Here is a 10,872-nt window from a genome sequence, read left to right as displayed (position 1 = left end):
ACCATGTGAAGCGAGATTATAAAGACACTTGTTTATACGACACTGTCAAATCTTACTTTATGTCAGTGCATTGAATCCGCATACTAGAGCAACAGGCAAAGTAAACACTATAACAGATCGCATGATATGATGTTACAGTGTATTTGCTGCGTGGCTGGCGTCAAGGAAAGTGCGTTCACGTCACGGCCCTGTTTCCACCACCATGCACAAGAAGCACAAGAAACGACAAGACAGACACCATTGTATGCAGATGCCGAGAAGTGTGCTCAGCTCTGGCTAAACAACTTCAAATCCTGTGTGTAGACTCGGAAAGAAGAAGAAGCTGTATGACTATACAGAATATCCAAAACCGCACTGACACCGCTTAAATTTTTCGGGATTGCACCAACTCAAGGGTGGATCAGTCAGTGGTCTGATAGCGGGCGGATACTCTTCAAGAGTGTTTCAGTACGTGTACAATTCGTTGGTGCGTGGCTGGTATTAATCAGCATAACGTCCCCTGACTGAATGGATGAGGGGGTGTGTACCTAGTGTCCCAACCACTTTATTCGTAGACATGTTCAAGTTTGGATACTGCTCGTGTCCGAGACTAGCGAGTAAAGTATGAATATCAATGTGTGGCTTGCTGAGAAAGGTGCTCGTGTGCTTCAGCGGGAGCCTCGTTCAAGTAGGTTGCGGGGCTGCGTACAACCAAAAGCCTCAGCGGGAACTTCAACCTACCTTTTCCATATAAGTCCGGGAGTTTTGAACCAAAGACCTCAACAGCGCACAGGGTCAAAGTTTTATCCTGGCCCGGGATGATGATGTTCACATATCGACCGATAAATCCATCACAATTGAAGGTCAATGTCGTCGCAGAAACCGAATCCACGGTCGCACATCTGAAAAAGATAAGGATTTAAATTTGAGACAACAATGCTTCCTTCATGAGGAGCGTGACAAAGGTTATCATAGGTCTGTGTTGGAGGAGTGGAGATACGTTCATCGGATGTGTGGGGAGGGATGTGGCCTTATGTATCCCCCCCCTCCCACCATTCCTTCCCACCCACCCCCCCCCCCCCCCCCCCCCCCCCCCCCCCCCCTCCCCACACACACATACTTCCTCATCTTCCAAACCGATAGGTAGGCACAGGAGAGGATCCGCATACATAGGTAACCTTGCATGGGTAGATACTGTATGATCCCTCACGCATCGTCATTCGTCACAAGAACATTGCCACTGCTATCCGACTATTCAATATCACATAACTTAAATAAACTTAAATTGCAGATATATACATCTCCTTCAATTGACCCGCACCTCTTTGGAAATACGTCGACAGCAGATACTACTGGATAAGTAGTCTCCGGCTCTGCCTTATATTCTCCCGCATCTAGATCGGCGGTTATTCGTTTTAGCTTTTTTCTGCAGTTAGATCAGTCTTAACCTGCAACCCCTTTTTAATCCCACGCACATTATCATTGATCATGTTGACCATGCAGCAGTCTGAATAGAGTCGGCGTTTGCTTCTGGATACTTACAGTCTGTTGGAATTACCATCGTTCTCTAGCGAGTCCCCGATGTGGATCTCGGCACCTAGGAGCCGGTCCATGCAGCAGTCTGCTCTGTTGGTGATTCTTACATCTGACACGTTGTAGCTTTCCTTTAGATCCACTCTCCACCAAGGGTTCTTAGAGTTACGGGTGCGCGTGCATGAACCATGCCTGAAATCGCTGTCGCTGTCACCGTCGTTGGCTCCCCCAGCACCTGCCTTTCGATGCGTGCTGGATTGGGTCGCCGGTGCTCCGGACGCCAGGTTTACTGTTGGGATAGAAACAACTCACCGAGCCGCAAAGGAAATATATAACGCCGAAGGGTATTGTTGTTCTATCAAGGTTTGCATCAGCAATGTATTTAATTGATATTGGTAATGCTTTTGTATAGCCAAGTGAAGGAGAACCACTTGTTTATACTATACAGTCAAATCACACAGTTTATCAGTGCATTGAAGCTGCATACAGGACCAACATGTAAAGTACCAGACAATAATTGATTGCATGATATGATATTACATTTTGATAGCTGTATGTAGCTGAGACCGATTAAAATATCGGGATTGCATTTAAACGCAGGGGTGTGCCAGTTGGCAGTCTCACAGCTGGGGGATACCATTCAGTGGGTGTGCAATTCGGTGCTCAGAAAGCCAGGTTTGTTGTTGAGTGGGAAGCAACTTACTGAGCCGACGGATGTGAGCCTTTTATCAAGGTTTGGGTCGGCAGTGTATTATTTTAATAATCGTTTTGCTCTAGTGTGTTCACGTGAAGCGATATGTAGTGGAAACCCAAGTGTATTCTATTCATCAAATCCTACTGTGTACCAGTTCAATGGGCTGCACAGAAAAGCAACAGGTAAAGTTGAAGATATAGAATAGGTTGCATGTTAAAAGGCCGGGGTTGCACTGCTACTCAATCGAGGATCGTTCAGTAGTCTTGTAGCTGGTAGATAGTCTTCAAAATGTGTTGGAAGGAATTTCAGATTTGCAATGCTGGTTTAAACCGAAGGTAGACACAACATCTGGGGTAACTCGGCGGCATAAGCAACGTCTATAGAGAGAAGGAATGAGTGACGTTTCAGGTCGGGACCCGAAATGTCACCCATTCCTTTTCTCCAGAGATACTGACTGTCCCTCAGAGTTACGCCAGGATTTTGTGTCTATCTTCAGATACTCGTCAAAAGCGTTTCACTGGGGTCGGTGCGCAGCTGATGTTTATCAGCTTAAAGTCTCCGGAATTAATGGATGAGGGTGTGTGCAGCGAGTGTCTCGTGGATTGCATTCACGCCCAGGATTATGTTTCAACAATGTTGGGTTCAACGACTGACGATTAAATGAAGAATGGGGAAGAGCAGTTCGTTGGCGAAGCCGGTACACGTCTTCCGAAAGGTAGTTGTACTCAGACCTTATCAGCGAGAGACTCGCTCAGGCTCATCTAAACTGTGGGGCTGCGTACAACCACAGGCTCAGCGAGAAGTTCAGCCTACCTTTTCCAAGTGAGGACGAAAGTTCTCTACCAACGATCTCAACCTCGCACAGAGTCAAAATTTTATCCTGGCCTGGGATGATAATGTTCACAAATCGACCAATAAATCCAGCACAATAAAATGTCAATGTCGTCTCAGAAACGGAATCCACGGTTCCACAGCTGAAAGAGATGAGGATTTGAAGTTGAGACTCCACTCTTTTCGATCATGCGGATGAAGCATAGCCAAACGTTATTTTGAGCATGTGCTGGTGAACTGGTGACAACTTCCCGCGATGTGGGGGGGGGGGGGGGGGGGGGGGGGGGGGGGGGGCACCCACGACTACTTTCTGCATTATACTCACTTGCTCCGATCCCGAACAGCTTGCTCGGAGCAGGAGAGTATCCGGATACATAGGTAGCGATGTCTGGGTGGGTGTGCTTACTCACTCACGCATAAGACTTTGTAACATTGAATAACAGTAATCCGATTGTTCAATAATACATAACTTAAATTACAGATGTATTCATTTCACTTCATTGACTCCACCGCTATAGAAATACGTCAGCATCTCATGCCTTTGGATAAGTGAACTAAGGATTTATGCCATTTGCTCTCGCACCTGCATCAGCGGAGCACCGTTTTAGCCTTTTCTCTAGGGAAATCAGTTATAACCTGCAACATCTCTCAGTTTCCCTCTCATGTTATCATTACCACTGTAACAATGGGATTTGCATAACAGGACACCGCAGATGAATAGAGCCGATGTTTGTTCCTGAATACTTACAGGCGAACGGATTCCGCGATTACTTATGAATACTTACAGTCTGTTCAAATTGCCATCGTTCTCCAGCGAGTTCCCGATGCGGATCTCCGCTTCTTGTAACCAGGCCGAGCAGCAGTGTGCTCTGTTGGTGATTCTTACAACTGACACGTTATAGCTTTTCTTTAGATCGACTCTCCACCAAGGGTTCGTGGATTTCAGGGTGCGCGCGCATGAACCATGCCTGAAGTCGCTGTCGCTGTTCCCGTCATTGGCTCGCTCCGCAACTGCCCACCGATAGGTGCTAGACTGAGCTGCCGGTACACCCAACGCCACGTTTTCTGTTGGATGGAAACACCACACAAGGAACAGATTAATTACCGACGGACGAAGTCTTCCATCAAGATATGGACCAGCAGTGTATTTGATTGAAATTCGTATTCGCAAGTAAAGCGAGATGCTATAGAAACACGTAGGTGTACAACCATACTGTACATCGGTCCCATAAAGCCGCACGCAAGAGCAACCAGTAGATTGGTAAAAATTTCAGAGGAATGCAAGTTATGGCGTTACAACCTGATAGCTTTGCGACTATTGAAAATAAGTCCATGATCTGCATTGAGGCAAGTCATGAGATCTAAATTGCACTACGCCTCAAGGGCATGGGCGGAAATCCCGGGGGTGGGCTTCCCCTCCATGCTTTGACAGGTGGGGGACAACCCCTGCCACGTTTTGTAATTATCAATATCCGCTTTGCAGGGGACAGTGGTGTGGGACAGACGATTGGACGACAGAGGCGTCGGCAGCAGGCAACGGGGTGCGGGGAGGGGGGGGCATGATGATTCAGCGCGATTGGAGGAGGGTGGTGTCGGTCAAGGGCGGCAGTAGGGGTGTTGGGACTGAGGATAAAGCGCGGTGATTGGAGGAGGGAGGTCCTAGTGGAGCAAATACCATAGTGCAGAGTTTAAATCGGCCCGTTCGCGGGGCATTTCATGGCCCGGCGCGGCCTCAAATCGGACGCGGGTTCTTCCATCTCTCCGCGGTCAAATTGCTGCATCGAGGCTCCCGATGTTGAAGCGCCCGCCTGGCGATGGAAGATCCAGCGGCCGGATTTATGCCGCGCCGGGTGATGAAAGGACCCGCGAACGTGCCGATTGAAGCTCCACGATTTGGGGCGGGCGAAGCTGCTGTTGCTGGAGTTTAAGTCGGTCACCAACCAGGTCAGCTCCCGATGTTACCGTCCACAGGGCCCACGGACGAACGCCTCCAAAGTCTCGCGTGTGTGCGCGTGCGCGCGCGCCCTCCAAGAGATTGTGTCCCCCTCCCACAGCATGTTAGATAACGATTTCCGCCCCTGATAAAGGGAGAACCGTTCAGTGGTCTGATAGCGGGCAGAAACGCTCAAGAGTATTTCAATAGTTGTATTGAATTACTTGGTGCGTGACTGGTGTTTATCAGCACAAGGTTTCTGGACTGAATGGATGGGGGCGTGGGGGCCAAGTGTCACGTGGATGTCCTTCACAGACAGAATCATGTTTGGACAATGCTTTGGTCCAAGACTGGTGATTAAATAAAGACCGAGAGTGTGTAGCTAATTGCGAGAGACGGTAGGGGGCTTCAGGGAGGTTGTTATGCTCAGACTTCATTTCTGGGAGTCTCCCTCAACAAACCAGTGCTTCAGCGGGACGTTCAGCCTACCTGTTCCAAGTAAAGACGGAAGTTTTGAACCAAAGATCTCAACCTCGCATAGGGTCAATATTTTATCGTGCCCTGGGATGATGATGTTCACATATTTACCGACCAGTCCACCACAATTAAAGACTAATGTCGTCAAGCGAACTAAATTGACGGTTCCACAGCTGAAAGAGAAGATGGTTAAAGTTAACCCTGAACGAACTGGTTCACCGGGGAAGAACCAACGTGTCAAGTCTTGTCGTAGGGCTGTGCCGGTGAACGGTTCACGCGTTGTGGGGGAAGGGGGCGGCACGGTTACCTGCGGATTTTTTGCAGAGAGATCAATCTTACCCTGCAACTTCTCTGTTTCTAACTCCTTGTAGATCTGCTCCACCGAATACTAACACACATATGTCACAAACCACTCGGATCTATAACCAGTCTGGGTTTTACCTTACAGTCACCATATATTACTAACGCTTCCAGACACTAGTCGGTCAGTCGGGATGTGGTTGCAGTCGTGACAACATGCAGTGTAACTTTACTATATGCCAATAAACCTGTTGGTTTGTTACGTGGAGTGTTTGTTATCAGCTCTCCATGGCGTCACAGTTTTCTGACCCATTCTGCTCCTAGTTTATCTTGTTTATTTTCTTTGTTCCCCAGTAGTTTTTTTTCTCTTTCCCACTTCATTATGGCTCAATCGTTTAAAAAGTCCGACCTCCTGGGTTTCGATGCCGACCGCAGTGAACTTTGGCGAATTTTAGAGAAGGATTTCAACGTCAACATTCCGGCTGCCCATCGTGGAACGCCTGAAGAGCAAACAGCTGCTGTGCTTCTCAATGTCGCCGCATCTGAAGCAATTCAACGAGCGGAGCGGTTCCACTATGCACCGGCTGTGATGGGTGTCAACAATGAAGTGACCCCCACTCAAGAGACTATAAACGACCCAATCTGTTTAATGAACATGTTCAGCCACATGTGTGAACTTCGGACCAACATGGTTATGGAACGATACAAATTCTATCCAAAAACCCAGCTCCCTGGCGAACCGGTTGACGCTTACATAAGGATCATAAGCACTTTGCAAGCCGGTGTCATTTTGGAGACCTGTGTGACGAGCGTGTCCACGATAGACTGGTGAGTGGCATCTTGAATGATGAAGTGAAAAGTGAACTACTACGGGATACTGATCTAACCCACATCGGGGCACAAAATGTCTACTGCTTTTCTGAAGTTACTGACTCACATACTCGCCTCGCAGGGCCAGGTCTGCACTCATCGTACCGAGTTAGTGTTGCCAACCCGTTCTACCGTGCTGAACGCCTGTCAGCAGAAGAGAGACAGCCCAGCGGGGCTGCCCGATGCAGCTCAAGCTGTGCCGTATATTTGTTGGAATTTGTCGGAACTTGACAGCTCCAGCCTAAACATAAATTCTCTATCAGAGATGTCATGCAACTACGCGAACCCCGGTCACATTCCAAATCAGCAACACTACTCCTGTGGCAAAGATGGACATGGGGCTCACTGTAATGTTACGTCTCTGGCTGAGTTTTCCAGCGTCAAGAATCCTGAAACTTTTGTAAACACAAAAGCCTTGTTAATTCCTTTCGGAGGGGGAAAGGTTCACCTAATTGGCAGGGTTGACCCGCAGTTCCATCTAGCGACACGTGTGCACAAGCTGAACGTGTTGCTGTCCCAGGAAAGGTAACAGCCCTGCTCGGTATCGATGCCTGTCAGGACCTGAGATTGGCACGCTTAGCAGAAGAGATGCACCAACCTTTCTCTGACCCAGATACCAACGAACAGATTTTTGCTTAGTTCAAGGAACTCTTTGACAACAAACCTGGCAAACTACCCCTTAAGTACTCTATTGTAACCGACCCTGACATAATGCCCGTTGTTCGCGCGCCTCATAAAATTCCGCATGCCATGCGTGACTGCGTACAAAACGAAGTTCAATCAATGGAATCCTTAGGCGCCATCGCTGCAGTCAACGACACGGCCACCAAGAAAAACAAAGACGAAATACGAATCTGTATCAACCCCAGATATCTGAATACTGCGATCAAGTGCCCGCACTATCCAATACGCATCATAGAAGAGGCAGTGGCAATCCTGGGCAAAGCGATTGTGTTCTCGGTTCTAGATGCCAAAAGTTTATTCTGGCAAATCCCGTTAGAACACAAATCGTCTGAACGAACCACTTTTGACACACATTTTGGCCGCTACAAGTTTCTGCGAATGCCCTTTAGCATCAACTCCGCCAGTAAAATCTTTCAGCGCACGATGTTCGCAGGATACGCTTGTGCCATTGCTGTCGATGCCTACATTGTGATGATGGTGTCTTACCTTCCCACAGAGTGCCTGGCCGTCTTTGCTCCCCAGCCAGCAGCCGATGACACCACACAGTCCCAATCCTCGATCATCTGGCAGGGCTGACCGAATAAACAGCACACGGTATCTGTTGCCATTCGCCCGTACTTCCAGGCCGGCGTGATTGTCAAGGGACAAAAGACGATCATTCCAACTGCTTTATGAGACAAATATTTCGACTGTCCACGGCGGACATCCCGGCAACAAGGCAACCATATTTCGAGCCAAGAGCATGTTCTGTGTCCCGGAATCACCGAGCTTATACTGGAGAAGGTGGAAACCTGCACGATCTCAAGTAGCCTGGTGCCCCAACAACCTTAGGAGCCGCTTCTCCCTCACCCAATCCCTGTCTTACCGTGTGTTCAAGAAGGAACTGCAGATGCTGGAAGATCGAAGGTACACAAACTTCAGTCTGAAGAAGGGTTTCGGCCCGAAACGTCGGCTATTTCCTTCGCTCCATAGATGCTGCTGCACCCGCTGAGTTTCTCCAGCAATTTTGTGTACCTTCCCTGTCTTACCATGGTCCACACTGGAAACAGACATTTCCGAATGGCGTGGTAAACAATACCTGCTTCTGGTCGACACGTACTCTGGCTGGCTTGAGATCGATCCGCTTCCTAGACACACTTCTGCATTGGTGGTTCAAAAGCTAGCGCGAAACTTGTCAAGTCACCCGGCAGCCGTGAAACTAATGTCTGACAACGGAAACCAGTTCACCAGCCAGTGCTTCAAAAAAATTGCCCAACGATGGAACTTTCGTCACATTACCAGCAGTCCCAGATGCTCTAAATCGAACGGGCTAGCCGAGCGGGAAGTCCTGAGTGCTAAGCTAGTGATAGAAAAATCACACTTGGCAAAATCTGATGTTTACCTGGATTTGCCCAACTTAAGAAATATTTCCCGCGACCCACTGCTAGGGTCCCCTGCGCAACACCTCATGTCAAGGCACACCCGTACGACGCTGCCCGTACCCAAGCAACTACTACAGCCACAGGTTTTCAAACCATCAGTAATTCAAACACAGCGTCAGCATAATAGGCCTTCCTCACGGGGCGACTTGACGCAAGATGTAACCAGAGAGAAGTGGTCGTGGTCTAGCACGATATCACACAATATAACGGGGGGGGGGGGGGGGTAGACAAAGAGTTCCCACGGTACTCGGCATTTCTGTTATTTGTGCGAGTGACGACCAAACTAGTCAAGTCAAGTCAAGTCAAGTCAAGTGTATTTGTCACATACACATACGAGATGTGCAGTGAAATGAAAGTGGCAATGCTCGCGGACTTGTGTGCAAAAAGACAAACAACCTATAAACACAATCATAACATACATATACCTTTACATAATAAAGAATGAAGCCCAGCATGTGTCCTTCCTTCTCCCCACCACAGTCGGTGTCCCGCCCTCCAGCCTCCCCTCAGCCGTCTCACGGATCACCGATGCTCCATCAACCCCCGGGTCGTACTTGCAAACCTACCCTTGGATACGGAGACTAAGCTTAACCTGCTCCAGTGCTGATTTTATTAGACGCCAGTTAAACTTGATTAGATGTATTCACATATGTATTCGTAGTTTCGTTATTTTCTTAAGAGGAACGATGTAGATCTGCTCCACCTGATACTAACACACAAATGTTACATCACTCGAATCTATAATCTAGTCCTGGTTTTACCATACGGTCGCCATATATTACTAACGCTTAAAGATACTAGTCGGTTAGTCGGGATGCAGTCACAGTGGTGACAACATGCAGTGTAACTTTTGTATATGCCAATGAACATGTTGGATTGTTATGTATAGTGTTTGTTATTAGCTCGACACTCGTGTTATCACTGCAACAGCAACAGTGAAACTTGCAGAACATTACAACGCAGGCGAATAGAGCCGGCATTTGCTCCTGAATACTTACAGTGTGTTGGAATTGCCATCGTTCGCCAGCGAATTCCCGATGCGGATCTCGGCTCCATTGAGCCGCTTCCAGCAGCAGTCTGCCCTGTTGGTGATTCTTACATCTGACACGTTGACGTTTTGCTTTAGATCGACTCTCCACCATGGGTTCTTAGATTTCATGGTGCGCGCGCATGAACCATGGCTGAAGACGCTGCCTCTGTTCCCGTCATTGGCTCGCTCTGCAACTGCCTTTCGATACGTGCTGGACTGGGTTGGCAGTGCACCGACCGCCAGGTTTTCTGTTGAGTTGGAAACACCACACTGAGCCGCAAGGGAAATGTTTAATGCCGACAGATGTTGGCCTTCTATCGAGATTTGTATGAGCAGTGTATTTCATTGATAATCGTGATGCGTTTGTATGGTCAAGTGAGGCAAGATGCATTGATAACCCTTATAACCAGATAATGATAACCAGAGCCTCAGCGGAAAGTTCCGCCTACCTTTTCCAATGAAGTACGGGACCTCTGTACCAAAGATCTGAACCTCACACAGGGTCAAGATTTTGGCGTGGCCGGGGATGATAATGTTCACATATCGACCGACAAATCCCTCACATTTAAAGATAAATGTCGTCAAATTAACCGCAGCAACAGTTCCACAGCTGAAATAGATGAAGATTTAAAGGTGAGCCTGCAATATCTCGATCACTGCGGTCGGGGCCTCGTGTCAAGCGTTATCGTAGGCCTGTGCGGTTGAAGTGGTGACACTTTCATGGCATGTGTTGGGCCCCCGCGTCTACCTCGAGCATCCTTGCCGCTATCTCCCCAACAATTAACTCGGAACAGGGAAGGGTCCGGATACATTGGTCGCCTTGTCTATGAAGGAACTCCATGTTCCCTCACGCATGGCCGTTGGTTTCCTCAAAATTGCACATGCAATCCGATTGTTCAATATTATTTTTATTCAATTAACTTAAATTACTGGTATAGTCGTCTAATTTTATTGAACCTACCCCTACAGACGTGCGTCACCAGCTCGTGCCACCGAATAAGTGGTCTGCGGCTCTGTATCAGTTTCACTCGCATCTGGATCAACCGTGATAGTTTTAGTTATTTCTGCAGTGAGTTCAGACATAACCTGCAGCTTCTCTGTTCCCCACTAATGTTACCAC

General features: G+C 48.2%; 1 protein-coding gene across 1 annotated transcript; it reads right to left on the bottom strand.

Annotated features, from left to right (window-relative positions):
• Nucleotides 1-610: 610 nt before the first annotated feature.
• On the bottom strand, nucleotides 611-6,128 carry LOC129706200 (uncharacterized). Its single transcript, XM_055650263.1, has 6 exons — nucleotides 6,057-6,128; nucleotides 5,460-5,754; nucleotides 3,823-4,102; nucleotides 3,020-3,180; nucleotides 1,522-1,801; nucleotides 611-881 (listed from the first exon to the last, which is right to left on the bottom strand). The coding sequence occupies exons 1-6, from the start codon at nucleotides 6,126-6,128 to the stop codon at nucleotides 611-613; spliced, it is 1,359 nt and encodes a 452-aa protein (XP_055506238.1).
• Between the last annotated feature and the right edge of the window lie 4,744 nt (nucleotides 6,129-10,872).

The sequence above is a fragment of the Leucoraja erinacea genome, chromosome 2 (assembly GCF_028641065.1).
Source record: "Leucoraja erinacea ecotype New England chromosome 2, Leri_hhj_1, whole genome shotgun sequence".
NCBI classification, from domain to species: domain Eukaryota; kingdom Metazoa; phylum Chordata; class Chondrichthyes; order Rajiformes; family Rajidae; genus Leucoraja; species Leucoraja erinaceus.
The sequence above is the reverse complement of the archived record's forward strand: the minus strand, read 5'-3'. Positions and strand labels throughout refer to the sequence as shown.